The sequence below is a fragment of the Trichomycterus rosablanca genome, chromosome 13, assembly GCF_030014385.1.
Source record: "Trichomycterus rosablanca isolate fTriRos1 chromosome 13, fTriRos1.hap1, whole genome shotgun sequence".
In the NCBI taxonomy this organism is placed as follows: Eukaryota; Metazoa; Chordata; class Actinopteri; order Siluriformes; family Trichomycteridae; genus Trichomycterus; species Trichomycterus rosablanca.
This window is the reverse complement of record NC_086000.1, coordinates 33,595,615-33,616,643: the sequence shown is the minus strand read 5'-3', so window position 1 is coordinate 33,616,643 and position 21,029 is coordinate 33,595,615. Positions and strand designations below refer to the sequence as shown.

General features: G+C 38.7%; 1 protein-coding gene across 4 annotated transcripts in view; it reads left to right on the top strand.

Moving 5' to 3' along the window:
• The window catches only part of nrxn3a (neurexin 3a), a 383,783-nt gene that overhangs the window by 22,387 nt on the left and 340,367 nt on the right, over window positions 1-21,029 (top strand). For all 4 annotated transcript variants that reach the window (XM_063007913.1, XM_063007914.1, XM_063007912.1 and 1 more), the window contains exons 3-4: window positions 6,360-6,798; window positions 10,340-10,723. In XM_063007913.1, coding sequence (XP_062863983.1) covers window positions 6,360-6,798; window positions 10,340-10,723 — 823 coding nt within the window. The remainder of the gene's footprint in view (window positions 1-6,359; window positions 6,799-10,339; window positions 10,724-21,029) is intronic.

The following is a 21,029-nucleotide window of genomic DNA, read 5'->3' as shown; positions in this document are numbered from 1 at the left end:
AGACCAAAATTGCTCACCGAGCCACTGTGCCGCCCCATTATTATTATTAAAAGTTATTAATTAATTGAAGGCTTTGAACCTAATTCCCAGGGTGGCACAGTGGCTCAGTGGGTAGCACTGTCACCTTGCAGCAAGAAGGTCCTGGGTATGATTCCCAGGTGAGGCGCTCTGGGTCCTTTCTGTGTGGAGTTTGCATGTTCTCCCTGTGTCTGTATGGGTTTCCTCTGGGTGCTCCGGTTTCCTCCCACAGTCCAAAGACGTGCATGTGAGCTGAACTGGAGATACAAAATTGTCCATGACTGTGTTTGATATTAAACTTGAACTGATGAATCTTGTGTAACCAGTAACTACTTGCCCTGTCATACATGTAACCAAAGTGTGTAAAACAAGACAATAAAATCTTAATAAATAAATACATTAATTACAATTAATTAGTTAATTGAAGCATTTGAATTTAAATTCCAGTGAAGCATCAAAACATATTTGCATTGTTTTGACTTTGTCATTGTTATGCAGTGACAGACTCAGTTACTCAACCAGGGATCAGAAAGTTCAGGATCAGATGAGTAATTGTACCATGCTGCACCTCACTGTCATGAAACATATCATTACGTAAGATCTTTAACTCTCTTTGGATTGCTTGTCCACCCCCTTTCACTTCACTTCAGAGTGAGTCCACAAGTCGACATAACCTCTTATAAAAGTTCAGCTGCATCCCAAAATTCAAACACGTCTGTTCTCACTTTCATCCATGACTTTATATAAGCTCAGACTGGGTGTGATTCTGTTTCCATCTCTCCATAACAGAAGCTTTAATTACTCACCCCTGTATTTCCTACCGTCCCTGCTGACACACCTCACACCAGGTACTGGGAGATAAAGCTCCACTCTTCTATTTAAATGTCATCAAGGCGGAAGTTTTTTTGAGACGGCCTCTCGTTGCCAGTCTTCACGCCCAACAGGACGAATATTTCTTCTGAGCAGTGATGTTTTCAACCCTGAATGACATGGCTAACCTTTCTGCTACAATTAATCACCGCTCTTAGTCAATTAATTCAATTTGGGGCTCCTCAGAGGATTGTTTTGACAACAGTTTAAATGCTTTCGACATATCAAATGTGATTTTAAAAGTGAAGAGCAGATTCGTTCAGAGGAGAGACTGACGATTAGAGACTGTAATTACGCACTGGCTCAGGTGCTGTTTGAGGTTGAGTTTTTTTTAGAAAAGTTTTCTTTTGGGCGCTCAGGTAGTGCAGCGGTGAAACACTCTAGCACACCAGAGCTGACATCTCGAATTTGTGAGCTCGAATCAATAATTGGCTTGTCCATTGCGTTGGTTGACAGACAGGATTCCTCATAACTGATCCAATTACGACCTCTGCTGGCTGATTGATGGCGCCTGCATTAGGGACTAGGAAAAATAGAGACTGGTGTCTGACTTTCATTGCGTGAGACTGATCCTTATATGAAGTCGTCTCGTGCAGGCGAAAAAAAAGCAGTCGGGTACTGCACACGTTGGAAGTTGGTGCATGTGTTAGTCACGGCTCTCCCCTGTCAGAGTGGAAATCAGCAGCAGTAGAGACAAAGCGAAATGCAATCAGGTAACTGGATACAACTAGATTGGAAAGAAAATTGGGGAAAAAAAAGAAAAGTTCCATTTTATCTACTACCCCATTGAATAAATCAAAACAAGTCATGTTTAAATATAAATAAACATTAAATATAATGTTTATAATTAAATGTAATTCCGTTATTAAATTATTATTAAACAAGCAATTGCAGCATGAAAGCCATCATACCTTAATGAGCTGGAAGATTTTTCATCAGAAAAATGATTGATTCTACAAAAGAGAGGCGTAAGAACCTTGTTAACATTTAATAAAATCACTCATTAGAGGTTACCTAGGTAAAATGATGTTCCATCAAGTACTGAGAGTGGGGGTTAAAGGGCTAGATGTTTTCCCTTTATACTGAAGATTATGTGGACTTATGTTCTCAGAATTGTTTGTTTGAATGTTAGGATCAGGAAATATTGTAGTTCATAATGTTTAAAGTTACAAATGACTGCTTAGTGCTTTTAAATACAGCCTGTAATATAATTTTAACTCAAATTGGAGGGGCGGTCCGGTGGCTCAGTGGGTAGCACTGTTGCCTCACAGCAGGAAGGTCCTGGGTTAGATCCCCAGGTGGGGCGGCCTGGTCCTTTCTGTTTGGAGTTTGCATGTTCTCCCCATGTCTGTGTGGGTTTTCTCTGGGAGCTCCGGTTTCTTCCCACAGTCCAAAGACATGCAGTCAGGTTAACTGGAGATACAAAATTGTCCATGACTGTGTTTAACATTGATTGTGAACGGATGAATCTCGTGTAACGAGTAACTACCATTTCTGTCATAAATGTAAACAAAGTGTGTAGAACATAACGTTAAAATCCTAATAAATAAAAATAATACAACTACAAATGACTGTTTAGTGCTTTTAAATAAAGCCTTTTGCAGACATTAAATCAAATTTATTAAAATGCACAACTGGATTTGAACACCTTGATTGTTTTTTGTAAAATTCTCAGTTTGGGTGCACCTACTGTCTAGGCATTTAGGATGAGTTTATAATATGTACTGTTATAAGGACAAAATCTAACACTCACCACACTTTTCTTTTTAGATTATTAAATCCAAACAAACATTTTGTTATGGATTGTACCTACATCTGGAGACTGAGAAAGCCACTCCAGGATAAGCAAGCTGATTCAATAACCAAGCTTTGGTTTTCTAGGAAGTGTGTTTGGGATCATTGTCTTTTAAAATAGTCTGATCAAAAATAAATTTCACCACAGAAGTCAGAACATTGCTTTATGGCTGCCTGTGTTTCTGTAATCCAGTATACTAGTCACATGATCGATACAGGCAGTTCGTGCAGCAGAAAAACAAACAAACCCAAACATCCCACATCATGACTGATGGACTTCTTCTATCTTATTCTATCATGAGCTTCATAAGAAAGTCGCAAGCGTCACCTTTCTGGTGTGAGACAAATTTATGTGGCCAACATTTAAAATTTTTGTCACTCTATAAAACGGTGTACTGGAACTCTGCATGCCTGTCTAAATCCCAAAAGATTGTGTTTTATTTGACCCTTTCTGTGCTTCTTGACCAAGAATGGTTTGCATTTTGAAGTCCACCTATTAAGTCCTTGTTTGATAAATGATCATCTTATGGTTGCCACTGAAACATTTGCTAATGTGCCATAAGATTGGAACTTTCAGACGATACTCTCGATGGCGTCTATAGGAATGTTTAAGATCTTGGAGATCTTCATTGCTCTTTTGACGTTATATCCTCTCTCAGCTCCTTAGTTTTTACTGTGGTTGTTTATACAACACATCACAGCTAAAGTAAATAAAGGATAGTTATTAAGTCTCAATGATTTAATCATGTTGTAACCCAACTTTCATAAAGTCTAGCAGTTGGTCAGCAGGTTTGAATATTTGTGACATGACAGCATTAACAAAATATTCTGCTACTCTAAAATGTTACATCATTTAATTTCTTTCTTTATTTGCGGCATTATTTAATTGGTAAAGACCTAATAAATATTAAACTAGCTCTATAACTAAACAAAAAACACATATTAAGATATATGAGTGATCTACAGTACATATAAGAAGTGACACATCCAGTTTACTGTTATATGGGAAATAACTTTGACAGTTTTGTGAAAAGGACTGGGCCGAAATAGCCAACATAAAAAGGTCACTTAATCTATTAGCTGCCTTAAATTTGGCTTCCCAAACAAAAATCAATATTTCATAAAAAATCCAGACTGTGGTCTTTCTGTGGTTCTTTATAGATGTGAAAGCTGGACAACAAAAATATGGGACAGAAAGAATATTGACACGTTTCAAATTTTGTGCTAGCCTTTGAGACTAACTTAAGCAGCAAAGACGACATAAAATTGATCCTTGACCAAATCAAACATAACCTCATTATGAAAAGAACCAGCTGATTAAAAAAGACTATGCTGGGAACTATTAAAGGTAAATGAGAAAGAGGATGGCCATCAATTGTATGGATGGATACAATTAGTCAAACAATGAATGAGTGAATAATAATAATTAATTAATTAATTAATAATAATAATAACAATAATAATAATAATAAGCTTTAACTAAGTACTGAACAATGGAATTTTATTTTGGTCAGGGTTCATTTTGGTCAGAGTTCATTTTGGTCAGGATTAATGTTGGTCAGGGTTGGAGTGGGTCCAGCACCACACTAAAACAATGAATTTTAGCCAGAAGTAAATCTAGGACAAGATCACCAGTCCATTGCAAGGCACCACTCACTATCTCACACCAAGAGCGAGATCAACAGGGCGTCTTTTGAGACTAACATGGGCAGCAAAGAAGACATAAAATGGATCCTTGACCAAATCAAACATAACCTTGTTATGAAAAGAACCAGCTGATTGAAAAAGACTATGCTGGGAACTATTAAAGTTAAATGAGAACGAGGATGGCCAGCTGTTGTATGGATGGATACAATTAGACGAACAATGAATGAGTGAATTATAATGATCATAATCATAATATTCTTTAACCAAGTACTGAACAGTGACATTTTATTTTGGTCAGGGTTGCAGTGGGTCCAGCACCACACTAAAACAATTAATTCTTTCAAGAAGTAAATCCTGAACAAGATTACCAATTGATTGCAAGGCACCACTCACAATCTCACACCAATTTTACCATCTGCATGTTTTATGAAGAGTGGGAAATCCAAAGTGTCCAGAAAAAAAAAAAAAAAAAACACACACACAGACACGTACAATTCAGACTGCAAGTATTGATTAAAAAAAATAAATAAATAAATAAAATAAATATAGAGGCATCTCGCCTTCAGGGTGTGTGACAGATTTAACGGAGCCAGTGTGAGTCAATACATCCAAACCTCAGTAATCTACCAAGTGCAAGTGCTGGGTGGTGTCTGAACCAACAATAATGATGGCAGCAATCTGCTTCCTGCCCTGAGGAAGTGTTGTGGATTGTGTTTGTGTTTGAGATGTCTTGTGGTTGACCCATGCGAGGCTTTCTTGAGGAATAAATCGCTGTAGGGATGATGATATTTATGATCTCGCTGATAAGCTGCTGCTAGAGGATCATGGTCCTTGGTGACAGCAGACAATCTCTCATTCCTGCTCGATTTTGCCGGCCGGGCAGAGATGGCCTGATTTACAGCGGGGATTATCAGTAATCTCCAGGCCGGGAAATGCGGCTGATGACGGCAACTAATCCCAGAGTAAATCCAAGTTGCCATCGGGCTCAAATTGTCCCAAAAAGGATCTAATCTGAGAGGAGAATTTACTGAAAGCTGATGATTTTGCATCACTGAACATCAGACTTTGCGGTTTCCAGGCACGGCTGATGTAGGGACATTCTTACTGGGGAGAGGTGTTGCCCCATATTCTGACAATAAATACCCAGAATATGATGAAAGGTTTTATTAGGTTCAAATCAGCCGAGTGTTGTAGTTTCTTTGTAAATTTTCTTTTTTGGCTACAAGAAAGCACCAAAATACACAGATCAGTCATAACATTAAAACCACCTCCTTGTTTCTACACTCACTGTCCATTTTATCAGCTCCACCATATAAAAGCACTTTGTAGTTCTACAATTACTGACTGTAGTCCATCTGTTTCTCTGCATGCTTCGTTAGCCCCCTTTCACCCTGTTCTTCAATGGTCAGGACTCTCACAGGACCACCACAGAGCAGGTATTATTTAGGTGGTGGATCATTCTCAGCACTGCAGTAACACTGACATGGTGGTGGTGGGTTAGTGTGTGTTGTGCTGGTATGAGTGGATCAGACTGAGAATAGTCCACCAACCATTTTTCTTGGAAGGCTTTTCAGAGGATTTGCAATCTTTGCAAACTAGCAGTGCCTGCAGCAGACAAAAATTGGTCCTTGAGTCTGCTGTGTGGGAAAAGATCGGACTAATAAGTGAGTGGGGTTTTCAAACACTGCAAGGACAGCAGCCCTAGGCGCCTGTGCACCAAGTCACAGGCAATAAGGAAGGGGTTAAGGGACTGAGCATGTGTCGGAGGGGGCATGGAGCAGGCAAATATAACCTCCCCGAACGCAATCAGGATCCTCAGCAGTGGAAGACTCATTGGTTATGCTAAAATTGTGAAAAATGGAGAGAAAATGCATAAATAAATAAAAAAAAAGGTCAGTAACTGATGCTGAATAGGATGGCCTGACAGTTAATTATGGTCTGACCATTTTGAGGATCTCAGTATCACAAGAGAAAAAAACTCACGCGCATACTCATCGTTCTGACCTTGTACTGTTTGGTCATCATTGCAGGTCGTCTACAAGAACAACGACATCAGACTGGAGCTGTCTCGACTTGCACGCATCGTGGATCCCAAAATGAAAATCCAGGGAGATGTTGCTTTCAAGTGTGAGAACGTCGCCACTTTGGATCCGATCTCCTTCGAAACACCCGAGGCCTACATCAGCCTGCCAAAGTGGAACACCAAGCGCATGGGCTCCATCTCCTTCGACTTCCGAACCTCCGAGCCCAACGGTTTGATTCTGTTCACCCACGGCAAGCCGCAGGACAGGAAGGTGTCAGGGAGCCAAAAGAACACTAAGGTGGACTTCTTTGCGGTGGAACTCTTAGATGGAAGCCTGTACCTGCTTCTGGATATGGGCTCGGGCACCATCAAGGTCAAAGCCACGCAGAACAAGGTGAACGACGGGACCTGGTACCACGTGGACATTCAGAGAGACGGACGATCAGGTCAGTGTGTGTTTCTCTATCTTTTAAATATATGTGTAATCTTTGTGGTCTTCTGAAAACGTCTTTTTACAAGACTTTGAAGGATGTCTGTGGGAATTTGTGCCCATTTAATCAAAAGTGCAGTTGTATAGCTGGGCACTGATATTGGTCAAGAAAGCCTCAGTTTATGTTCCAATTCATTTCAAAGCTGTTCAGTGTGGCTGAGGTCAGGAGTTCCTTTATATAATTGATTTATTACTCCTGTTAGTTATTATTGTGGCCGAAACACATAAATCTAATAATCAGACAGGGTGTTCTAGTACTTTTGTTCATATATTGCCCATGGGTGTTTGTTGAAGTAACAGAAATGACCGCAGTTCTGAATTTCGTCCTGACCGTTATTTTGTCTCTGGCTCATTGTTATTCTATATTCAGTGTCAGTGCTCGGTCTGTGTTATCAGTGCTTGGCAGGATATTTGCTAAGTAAATGAACACTAGAGCTGCTCAGTCAATCATATTGTCCAAAACTCACTGAAAACCTCATTGTATACTTTTACAGTAGCGTTTAAAGGAGGGGAGGGGTCCACAGGACTTCATTACACCTGCTAAATCCTTCCTATTAACTGACGTAATCCTATAAACCAGTATACATAAGCACATATAAAGGCTTATTACCAGAGCTGCTGTTACTGGTCAGATTTGATTTTATAATACAAACAGAACAGGATATTCAGATATGAATTCTTTAATTATTTAAGCTTTTTTGCACCCAAGAAGGATGGGTCCCTGCTGAGTCTGGTTCCTTTCAAGGTTTCTTCCTGTAATTTTAAGGGAGTTTTTCCTTGCCACTGTCGCCCTTGTCTTGCTCAACAGGGGTTTTTTGGTCTGTCGGTCCAGGATTCTGTAAAGTTGCTTTGAGGCAATGTTTATTGTAAAAAGTGCTATACAAATACATTTGACTTGACTTCATGACTAACTCTTTAAATCTAGATTACAATAAATAATAAATCAATAAAATTACTTGCTCACCTGTTTTAGCATGCTACACCCTATGTATTTAAGGTGAATCTTACTTTGACATAATTCAATTGATATATTAAATGAATTGCCATACACACAATAATAGTAATAATAATAATAATCATAATAATAAAGGAGTCATGTAGCTGTAGCTCTGTTAGCTCATGTAACACTTAAAGTTTTACCCCAATTCAAATTAATTTGACTTGTAAACCTTTATTAAACTGACAAAAGTATATCGATTGTATTTTGTCAGTATAAAGACAGTTGCGTTGCTCTATTAATTTAAGAACCAACACAGAGTTCTGTCATAAATAAGATACTGGAGCAGCTACACATGATTTATTATGGCTGTTTTAAAAAGAACAGTCAATAAGAAATGCACAGTTTCAAAAATGAATTAATTTTCTGCTGTGTGAATAACACTGGCACTGCCAGCTGAACAAGATGTATTAATCTGACTGTTTTGTACTGAAATGTACATTTTTTACACAGAGCTATCTCAACAAAAGTGAAAAAAAAATATATATATATTTTTTAGATCCAAGTCATGCTACTTCCAAATTATCACACACTGTGACACACACTCTTAGACACGTCCAGTAAAGACACATCAGGCAGTGTTGTAAACCAGAATAAAATGTGCACGTGTACATTAGTGAAAAAATGGTTTAAATCAGCCAAGAAACACAAATTGGGTAATCACGTACATCCACTGCTTTCATATCTTTGTGTCTCTCGCTTGCCCTTGAATCTTTTCGCTGAGCCGAATTGATCAGTAACTGCACCATATCAGTTCATAGCAGGCGCTTGTGTGAGGGTCTCCCGGGATATTAATAATGCAGCCGATTAGACAACGGTGTTCATGGACTCACCCGGTGTCACTTCTGCACAGATTAGCCCTATTGATTCTTTCCTTCCTCCCCTGTGAGTGTGTGTGTGTGTGTGTGTGTGTGTGTGTGTGTTTGTGCATGTGTGTATACATGCATTATTACCAGCGTCACAAGATTCACACTCACACAACAAGGTTATAAACACAAACATGGTAAGAGTGCACTAAATGCTGCCATAAACAGTGCAGTAGTTCAGTTACAGTTTACAACATGGAACAAATACAAGTGATTAATCCAAGCAAATTTAGGTGTGTTGAAGTGCTGACTGCAGCAGTTATTAACAGCAGCGTTTTAGTGCTCTTATAGGAGCTCTTTTATTCTTATCTAAGTTATATTTTACATATCCAAGGATGTTTTCTAAAAGAAATCAATAATAATTATAATATGTTTTACTTATATAGCACCTTTCTAGTCTCAAAGTCGTGTACAGAGAGGAAAAACAGAAATACTGTTTGAAAAGAGTTCTAGAGCTTAGGAGATCTGCCACCCACTGAGGACAGTTTAGTGAGAAGTGTAGAGAGAATCTTAAGAAGTGAAAGTAAGGCGGGGCCAGACCAAGGAGGGCTTTAAAAGTAAAAAGCAGAATTTTGAATTTTAGATGCAATGTGATCGGAGGCCAGTGCGGTTCATTTAGAGCATTAATAAATAATAAGCTAGATGGTTTCTTACAAATGAATTGTAGTTGGTATTAAACACGCTCTTATAATGTGTACAGTTAATTTTGGCACATTTACAAGAGTTGAATATTAAATATATAGATATATAAGATGCCAATGTTGTAAAACTAGTTATCAATAATTTGCTGACATGAATGAACAACTATTATTGGGTGAACATAGGGTAGCCTAAACTTGTTAATTAATATTTTAAACTGGTATGTTTCATCTAGATAAATAGATTTAAAAAATGGTTTCATTTACACCAAATGTTGCACTAGGAGCTTAATTCCTATAAGTTATATATTCTAAAATGGAAAAGTTTTGTTGTACATACATCTGTAAGTTGTGCAAGATCATGCAATACTTTATCTTAATGAGACACTGTATAGCAAATTTATTGATTGATCCTGCTTTTAAAGGTTTAGCTGGTCAATAGCTGACTAGCAAATTGTTTCTTATTCTCTGTAGGCCAGCTGTGGTCTGGGGTAAATCTTTGCAAAAGTTAAAATATTAAAACAAATATCGCTGGTTATGACAGGCAAACATTGTTTACACATCACACTGTAATCCAAACCTCACCCCATTTGCAACAGTGTGTGTAAGCAGTGCACAGATTAAAGCACAGTTTCATTTACTGTGGTACATTTGGTCTTGCCTCAATACTTCAGATTAACACACCATTAAAACACAATTTCTTTACGAGACTTTTGTTTTTAATAGACCTCAAGTCTGGTCCTGCATGACTAAATGATTTTGGTAAAGCTGGTCTTGCTTTTTGCATCTATATTAGTGTTAATAAGTTCTATTTATATTATAGATTTAGTAGTTGGCTACACAAAACCCAGTCTGACCATTACACATTACATTATACTTTTACACTTTTTTAAAAATATTGATGCAATTAATAGAATTTATATTAGTGTGTTTATTGTCATTTTATTTAGGCCTGCTATTTGGGTCTAACTGAGCACTCCTTCTCTTCTGCTGTAGGTACCATATCTGTAAACAGTCGCCGTACCCCGTTTACAGCCAGCGGAGAGAATGAGATCCTGGATCTGGAGGGTGACATGTATCTGGGTGGGCTTCCAGAGAACCGTGCAGGCCTCATCCAGCCTACCGAGCTCTGGACCGCCATGCTTAACTACGGCTATGTGGGCTGCATCAGAGACCTGTTTATTGACGGACGCAGTAAAGACATTAGGCAGATAGCCGAGGCACAGAACGGCGCGGGCATAAAACCCTCCTGCAACAAGGCTTCAGGGAAGCAGTGTGAGAGCTACCCATGCAAGAACAAGGGAGTGTGTAAAGAGGGCTGGAACAGATTCATCTGCGACTGTACTGGAACCGGATACTGGTCTCGTACCTGTGAGAGAGGTGAGTGCACAGCCCGGTTTTGTTCAGTTATGTTCAGTGTTTGCACACACACACACACATTTCAGAATGGTCTGGGATCTACAGGTCAGTCAAGTTATCACACCAGACTGAAAAGACTTAAATTATTGCAGCAATGGAACTACACATTTCATTGGAACGTCATTATATGCTGTATGATTAAGATGTCTGCTCATCCAAACTATCAAAAAATAACCTCAAGCCAATGACACACAAAACAAGATGGTAAATTGCAATGTATCACTCCAGAGATTGGATTTTTACTGCTCCAGAGTCCAGTAAGGGCTTGCATACACCATTCCATTGTGCACTAAGGCTTGTCAAAGCTCCTGACTAGCGGGGTTTTTGATTACCTTACTTCCAGAGGCAGACAGGTAACCAGTTGCAACCATGAACAGACAACATTTATGCAGTGTGGGCTTCACCAGACAGAGGTACATTTTATTTTGGTATGTATAATAGCTACTAGCTAGGGGTGGGTGGCCAAAAGAAATAAATCTGTGAATGTAGAGGGTTGATTGTATAAGGTATAAGCTGGAGAATTTGAGGAGATAAGTGTGTGGTTATTACTGTTTATGTGTATGTTTATATGTAGGGACGTTGTAGCCTAGCGGTTAAGGTGGACTAGTAATAGACTAGTAATAAGAATGTCACTGGTTAAAGCACTGCCAGGTTGCTTCTGTGCCGAAAATGTAAAATGTATGTGCATGTCAGACTGTGCTTATGTATATATGGTGTAAGTAGTCAATATGGGATGGACATGGTCCAATGTCAGATGCACATGGTCAGCAACATTAATCAGATAGATGGTGGCTTTCATATAGTGTGTGATTTCTATTAGTGGCCCAAATGTGTGCCAACATTCCCAACATCATTACACTACCAGCATGAACTGTTGACACAATGCGTTCTGTATATAGCTACACAGATCAAGATTAATCAGACCAAGCCACCTTTCTCCAGTCCTCATCTGTTCAGAGCTCAATGTAGTTCCAGATTCCTGTTCTTGGTTGGGTTCTTTTGCTTCTCTGTGCTCTTTTGTTGTTACCATTTACCTCAAGTATTCACATGTTGTGTATTATGACATACTTGTGTGTGGTATCACCGTTGCTCACCGTTTGAAGAAACCTATTGCAATGTAAAGCAAAATAATCACAATATGGTTGTTTCTCTATGTGGTAGAAGTCATCATGTAACATTATTTATGTCTGGTCATGGTTTGTGGACACACACATGCGCTTCCCTTTCATTTGAATACAAAATTTATTTACAATCATCACTGGGTTTGTTCAGCAATTAACCTTTGAAATCCCATCAGGTGCCGTTTGTAAACAAGAGGATTAACACTCGGTTAATCTGAACAAATAAATAAGCTTATTTATTTTACAGTGGGATGGAACAGAACATGTGAGCAGTGGGTACTGTTAGGTCTGTAAGTACTGGCATTTCTGTAAAAAAAACCCTTTAAAAACCAATGCAGCTAAAGCACTTTCACATTTATATTTTGCTTTAATGCTTTAATTTACCTCAAGGTTTAGGAACTTTAAGGGGTCATTTAAGACTTCATGTTCAACAGGTTTATAAATACAAGTTGATTTAAGTGTAGTGGGTGGTGAGAATAACCGGGAGAGAGGGCGGCACGGTGGCTAAGTGGGTGGCACTGTTGCCTCACAGCAAGAAGGTCCTGGCTTCGATCCCCAGGTGAGGCGGTCCGGGCCTTTCTGTGTGGAGTTTGCATGTTCTCCCCGTGTCCGCGTGGAACAAACCGGGAGAGACCCAAGTGCAATAACTGAAATAAATAAATAAATTAATTAATTAATAAGTTCCTGCTTATTAGATCTGCCTGGAACATGATTTAATAACAGACTGTAGAGGCTAAACAACTAACGTTTTACAGTTTACACTAAACGACGGCTCGGCATTCCCGAACACGGCAAGGAGTCGGAGAGTCAAGTCTTAAAATGAGTTGACTCTTACCTTGTGATAAGACTATCAACAACCTGATTGCAAATAACAAGAGAGGAATCATGACCCTGGTCAGCAATCCAGCTACTCAATCCACCATTCAACTGACACGCGACCGTGACCTCAATGCTTCTCTCTTGAAACCTAAGCTAAAAAATATGGAAGCAAATAAATAAATAAATAACCAACAAACTGTTCAACAAACTGATTCTGGAACAGGATTTAATCTAAATAAGACGATTTCCAAGGAATGCAGAAGTAATGTTGGCAATAGCAATAAATGCCAAGAACAGCAACAATAGAGAGCACATTCAAAGAATTATTGAGGACGCAACACAGACTCACTGTCTTACCTATTAAACTTTGTCTAGTGACTCAACACTGCACTGATCACCGGACTTTCCTTAAATAGCCCTGGAATCAGGTGTGGCACATTAGTGCTAATGAATGGCACAGCTCATGTGGTTTGTAGTCTGCTTACTCGTACAGCGGGTCGATTTACGCTTCCTGTCATAGGAGGGAGTGGACAAAGCTAACTGAACTGTTACAAGAAGAGACTGCCATGACAGACGTCCTTACATTTATATTACATTTACATTTTTAGCATTTAGCAGACGCTTTTATTCAAAGAGACTTACAATACTGTGACAGTATACTGTCTAAGAAATTGAGGCTTAAGGGCCTTGTTTAAGGGCCCAACAGTGGCAACCTAGCAGTGGTGGGGCTTGAACCAGTGACCTTTTGATATCTAGTCCTGTACCTTAACCTTTAGGCCTCTACAACTGCTACAACTTCTTTAAAAATAAATGTATGGATTCAGTTGTAAATTTATATTAGCTTTTTAAATATTATTAAAATGAACCATACAATGATAATGTTCTTTTATGGCATGCTGATATTGTTACATACACCTACATGCACTTTATCCACTGGGCCTTCAAGTTATGAGCCAAGTCATATTTACCTAAATTAATATTGCAAGTAAATTAACTGAATTTAAAAGAGGGCAGATGATGAATGCTTAGAGAACTGTTTTTTAACGTTACTGGATTTGTGCTACACCAAACCTCTCAGTGTTAGCCTGCATACTCTGCAGATATATCTCTTTTTTTAGCCCTAGTCAGCAGTGCAGGCTAATTTTTGCGACTGATGGCTGAGCGCTATCGAGTCAAAAGATGGAGAGTAAATTTACTGTAACAAGCTGTAAACAAGATGCTCATGAATAGAAGCATGAGTATTGATTCTGCTCGGCTTTCTGTAATTCCGTGTCAGTTTGATTCATACAGATGTGGTCATTCTATACCCAAAAGAGCTCCCCAAGGTTGATTCTACCCAAATACCTCATGTGATGTGTTGTCAACTGAATAAAATAGAAACTACCAGCACTGTGTTGCGTCTGCTCCCTGTTTATGTGTTACAGAATAGCTTCTTTATGCTACCATGCAACAGTTTTGTAATAAACCAAGGAAATTTGTTGTCATGTAATTGAAAAATTAACAACTAGGTGGGGTGATAATGTCCAGAAATGATGTCCAATGATAAAAGGCTAAAGAACTAAAGAAAGACAGTAGCTCTAGTACATCCAACAGGGTATGTGTTCCTTATAAAGAGGCTGGAACATTTAATCAGTATTTAAAAATACCAACAACACTGCTGCACCTGCTACACTCATACCAATACAACACACACTACCATGTTATTGCCATGTGAGTCTTACTGCAGTCCTGAAAACAATCCACCACCCTATAGTAAGGCAGTGATAGCTCAGTGGTTAAGGTACTGGACTAGTAAACAGAAGGTTGCCGGTTCAAGCTCTGCCAACACCAAGTTGCCACTGTTGGGTCCCTGAGCAAGGCCCTTAACCCTCAATTGCTCATCGTGTTCAGCTCATTGTGTAAGTCGCCTTGGATAAAAGCGTCTGCTAAATGCTGTAAATGTAATGTAAATGTAGTATCTGGTCAGTGGGGGTTGCTTTTGATTGATAAATGGAGTAGAGGCACGTCCTGATATTGCAGAGTGAGATGTGGCCCTGGGTCAACAGGGGAGGTGCCTCAATCGAAATCGTTCAACCAATCACAAACTAGCCGCCGCTATGACATCACCACATTGCCGGGCCTTTCTTGTTTTTCTCCTCTTTTTCTATTTTTCTCATTTTTGAACCTCAACCAGAGAAAAAGCTTTGTGCCACTCACGCACTGAATCCCCTTGTTATAATACATGCTTAACATGTAGTAGTACCGTTTTTTTTGCTTTACACAGAATAATATTTTACATATTGTAGCTAGCCTTGGCTTGGCTAATCTCTCATAGCTTTTTGCTATGCTAGCTAGTAGTAGTTAAGCTAGCTGGCTAACCTAATGGTAAATCTAAGAAATTTATTTCATGCTTTGCACACTGTTAATATTTTGTCTGGAACAATGATTTCCAACATTCTTTCAAATACTGAAAGTAACACAGTTGCCGGATCTTTTAGCTTGCATACTCATTACCTAGCTAGGATTAGCTAGCCCCGGCAAATGTGGTGACGTCATAGCAGCAGCTAGTTTGTGATTGGTCGAACAATTTCAATTGAAGCACCTCCCCTATTGACCCAGGGCCACATCTCACTCTGCAATATCAGGTTGTGCGGGGTAGAGGGGGCTGACGAAGTGTACAGAGCAACAGAATGGTAACAGTCAGTAATTGTATATCTATATTTTAGGTGTAGCTTATACAGTGATCAATGGAAATATGTAACAGACAGGTGTCTAATAAAGTGCTTGGTGAGTGTAAATTGAATATTAAACATATATTATGTGAAGGCTCAATAGGATTGGGTAAAATAGGTGTCAATCACTTTTTACACTCAAACTACTTTCCTACAATTCACAAATTACCAGGGATCATTGTATTGTATTTACTCTGTAGGGCACCAGCGCACCACTGCTGAGGTTTCAGGTACGAATCTCAGGCGTGCTATTGTCCAGTCGTGCGTCTACATGGACATGCCTGGCTAATGTAAGGTGGTGGCTGAAACAGCCTAGACATTATCAGTGCACTCTCAGTGCTGATCCCAAGCCCAGATAGGAGGGTTACATCAGGAAGGGTATCTGCCATAAAACCTGCTGCTCTGGTGTCTGATCAGAGTCTGATCTGGTGACCCCTAATTAAGGGAGCAGCTAGAAGAGAGAGATGTGTAAAGAGAACTGTCGCCTCACAGCAAGAAGGTTCTGGGGTTGATTCCCAGGTGGAGCGGTCCAAATCCTTTTTGTGTGGTGTTTGGATGTTCTCCCCATGTCTGTGTCTGGTTTCCTTCGAAAGCTCTGGTTTCCTCCCACAGTCCAAAGACGTACAAGTGAGGTGAATTGAAGATACAAAATTGTCCATGACTGTGTTTGACATAAAAAACCTGAACTGATGAATCCTGTGTAATAAGTAACTACCTGTCCTGACATGACTGTAACCAAAGTGTAAAACATGACATTAAAATCCTAATAAATAAATACATAAATTACTCTGCCCTCATATTTAAAGGTTAAGGCAACTTCTAAACTTTGGAGTGAAGCACGAGCTCACAGAAGCTTTCACAAATTAGAAATTGATTAAACAGATTACAGAAACGTTTATAACACAACATAAAACTTTTTTCTAAATGTATGAAGATGATACATGAACGTGTTCCTTCTAAAAGCTTTTGCTGTATTGATTTCCTGTTCTAAAACCTCTGATTGTCAGATAGAGCACGGAGAGAGACGACACCCATGGAGGTTTATCTTGTAATTACTCTTTCAGACCCGATCTGGGTAATTATGTCTGAGATTTTACTGCTTTCTCAGGTTATCTTTCTTTTTTTTTTGATTGCCTGCAAGTCTCTTTTTTTTAAACATTTAAAGATTCAGAAGTTAGGTCTGAGAAGAAAGCACGATAATTAAATCAAAGCTTTCAGCCTCGATGCTTCACATTTGTGTTTGTAAAAGACATATCTGTGTATCCAGTGTGAAATGATCAGGAAACAGCACATCTACACCACAATCTTTCATATTTGCAACATCACTGGTTATTTAAGAAGTGATAAAATCTTTACATTGAAGGTCAGGTGCAGCTTATCAGATGATCACGATCAGAATTGAGAGCAGTTTGGATGTTTTTCAATTTAATTTACCTTTTTTGTCATTACACAATACAGGGTTGTACTATATAACTGTATAACGAAACACTGTCAGGCTACATCTCTGGTGCAGACATAAATACAATAATTCAAAGACAGTAGACAAAGACAAGGGCATAGACAAGGACTGAGGTAGTGTTAACAGCTTAGGTGTTTGGTGTGCATTGACTGAGGTGTGTCACAGTTGTTATATTTACAAAAGTGTACAGTGCAGGTAGATGAGTGTTTACTGCTTAAGTTCAAGTAAGACATGCAGCTCAGATTTGGAGTTTGGAGTTATTCATGACACTTCCTAAATATAGAGAAGCCACTCAAGACTCTGTATGATGTTGACAAGGATCCACATTTAAATGCAGTTAAATGGGCAAAAAAAGGAGTTTTTTAATTACTTCTTTGTCCTGATCAGGGATGCGGTGGGCCTGGTGGCACTTTGCAACACTATTTTAGAATAAACCCTGGACAGACCACCAATCTACAGTATTGTAAAAGTTGCAGCACACTCACACATTTATTCATTCACACCTAGCTGCCAGTCAAACTTTTCAGTGTAAAAGAGAACCAGACTATCGAGGGAAAAACCATGTAGACACAGGAGAACATGCCAAACTGTAAAAAACTACTATGTCCAAAATGAAAACCTTAAAGCACTGAGTTATGCCAAGTGATAAACAAGCACCTCAATTAAGGTGAATTTCCGTCCTGCGCTCCCGTTCGTGGAGCCGACTGCTTCTTTTCATCTGCACAAGGCAGGTACAGTATCGCATACGGAGAGTCATGCACAGATTATTCGCTTCCACTATTAATCAATCTACCCGCCATTTGATCCATTATAGATAATCATATATTATTTCCCAGTCGTTTTTAAGAATAAGCAACTTTCCGCCAAAGTGGCTTTACACATGAAGGAAGCATGTGTTGTCCTCCTCAACCAGCGGGGGTGTTGTGCGAAGGTCAGCAGAGGTTGCCAGAGTATATGTGCATGAAGTTAAAATGACTTGAGGTGCATTTTTTTTACCTCTTTTATATAAAGAGATCTGTTAGTGACACCATTCAGTTTGTGTTGGATTGGTAGCTGGGCCGTTAGATTTCACAGCAGTAGATCAAAACGTATCCTCTCCTAGTGTGTGTACATGTGTCTGTCCTGATTATTTCCTTTTTCTCCTCCTCTTCCGCACTTATCTGCCTGATTTTACGGCTTGAGGGAATCAGCTCGCATTCTGCTCGTCCTGCCTCGTCAGTCATCTCTGTTTGAAAGGTCTCTAATCAAGCTGAATAGCCAATCACGCCGCCGCTGCTGCTGAAAGCATCTATTTGGTGGCTGAGGCAACATGGGCGCCTGTAGTCAGACACAAATAGCAATAGTGTTGGAATTTGTACAGCTTTATATTTGTGTGTGTGTGTGTGTGTGTGTGTGTGTGTGTGTTAATATTTAAAAACATCTAAATCAATGTAAACTATTTAAATTTTTACATTTCTTTATAAGGATTAATTACTAATTGGTATAACATCACATTTTTTAAGTTTAGTATAAAAATAATATTCTAAAAAAATACTATAATAAAAATAATAATATTATTATTGAAGCCAAGGAGAAAAACATAAAATCACAAGTCATTTTTTGGCTTTAATCTTTAATCACACTGAAAGCTGAACGGTGGATCAGTCACAAAGTCACGCCACAATATTTTCCAGCGGCTGCTTTTCTGACAAAGATGAAAGATGCTCAATTTGTTGTTGTTGATAGTTTGTCTTTTATCCAATAAAAGGAAAAACAAAGTAAATGGGAAGGATTATAAAGAAAGAAAAACAAAATACTGAGATACACAGATGATTGACAAAAGTATAGAAACATAAAGCACAAAAAGGAGCTCAGTTTTAAACAAGGAGCATCAGACAACAAATGCTGTACATACATAGAACCAAAAAATAACCAGATAAATATAGACAGACAGACAGATAGACACAGAGGGACATTTTTGAAAGGGGGGTTTTCAGTTAAGAGAAACCTTCTGGACAAATACTAAAATAAACTTATGAACCACATAACTGAATAAGCCAGTCTCAACAAAAACTTTGTCATGAGTTTCACAAAGCAGAAATTTCTTCAAAATCACATTTACAATCACTCACACAGCAAGAAGGTCCGGGGTAAATCCCCAGGTGCAGCGGTCCGGGTCCATTCTGTGTAGAGTTTGCATGTTCTCTCTGTGTCAAATCAAGTCAAATTTATTTATATAGCACTTTTTTACAATGGACATTGTCTCAAAGCAACTTTACAGAATCCAGGACCAACAGACCAAAAACCCTGAGGGCGACAGTGGCAAGGAAAAACCAGATTAAATTACAGGAAGAAACCTTGAGAGGAACCAGACTTAGCAGGGACCTCCATCCTTCTTGGGTGGCCTGGAGGATAATTTAAATAAATAGGATTTACACAAATCATTTAAACACAAAATTAAATTGAACTGAAAGTTATAACTAGCAAAAAATAATTGGAGTTCTTCATTGTTCAGTCCAGTCTGTGATAAAGTCTGTTGTAAGTTCTGGACATTTTTGGTGCAAACACGCCAGGTTCCATCCCATCTAGTAGAGGCAGCATTGTTGGCACAGCAGACTTGACTTGCAGACTTCAACCTCCGGTGGGTAAACAGGTTTCCATCAGAACCACCTCAGAATCACTAAATCACTCAATAATAACGGCCAACAGGCAAAGATACACAATCTCTTACTCTCCAATTTTCCTTCCAATCTAGTCATATCTAGTCAATTGCCCAATTGCATTACTCTTCCTCTCTACTAATGTTGACCTCCACTCTGACTGAGTAGAGACTAACACACGCCCCCTTCGACATGTATGCAGTAACCGATGTTTTCACCTGCATGAGGCGAGTTCATATGGGGCTCGGTCTCCCGATGAAGAGTCACGCACCGATCCCCATTATCCCTTGTCTCTGTGCGTGCGCTACCGATCAGCCAGCAGAGGTCGTAATTGCATCAGCCATGAGAAATCCCGTTTCGGCCAATCGTTGTTCGTGTAGGTGCCCAGCAGTAGGTGCACCCTATGGTGCAAAAATATCCTGATAAAGTTTCCATATTCCTGCATAATAATGCCCCTATTCATGTGGCTAAAACTAATTACCATATGAAAAATATGGTCATTAACAACTTGTATGACAGTGTTCAAAGCTGATGACAGAAGGATGAAATAAGGACAATAACAGTATATCAAGTAAACATTTGTTTGATACAATATTTAAAAATCTACATATAAAATATATAAACATCTTGTTTAATATAATATATTAACTGTTATTTTGTTGCACTGTGTTGCTGTTAAATTCTGAATTTTAATTGGACAGTTTTATTATATAACAGCACAGATGTAACCATCAATTTAATTGATGAATATTAATGCATCACTTGTCAATACTATTCCTAATACAGTACTAGTTTATTCCACTTACTAAAACAACGTTTAAAACTAAACAAATAATAAACAAATAAAATTTAAAAATAAAACTGTATGTGAAACTAATTAAAATTTAAAACTACAATCATTTTAAATGTAAATGCAAGAAGTGAAAATTGTGATTAGTGGTGGATTTGTACAACATTTTCACTAACATATTTCTTTTTTAATCCAGTTTAAATCTACCTTTTATAAAATTTGGTATAATGGTAAAATGGTATAATCATATGTACAGTATATGTAATAATGTACAAATACAGTATATGTAATCATATATAGGTATATGTAATTCCTCGAATTTCTCCCATGGGGATCAGTAAAGGAATATTATCATTTAAATCATTTTCTTTTTTTTATCGTTCTACATCCATGCGTGTACAAGTTCATTACACGCATGACATACATGTTTCAGTGGATGCACACATGTAATTAGTCCTAAATTTCAACAGTATAAGAGCACAACTTCCTCTAAATGATCATTTTTGTGAATAAAGTTGGAGACTGACTGAAGTGAGCAGAAGAAGACGTGCTGTTTCAGCCACAAGGTCTTTGTGATAAGATCAGAGGACGGATCAGCCAATCCTTCTTTAAGCTCTGTCTGCTTCCAGCCTCCCCTATAATTATGTGCCAGGGCCATTTTGTGATGTATTACACGCTCCTGTAATCAGACTAAAGACGAGGCAGACTGGCGTTTCAAATGCTAACGC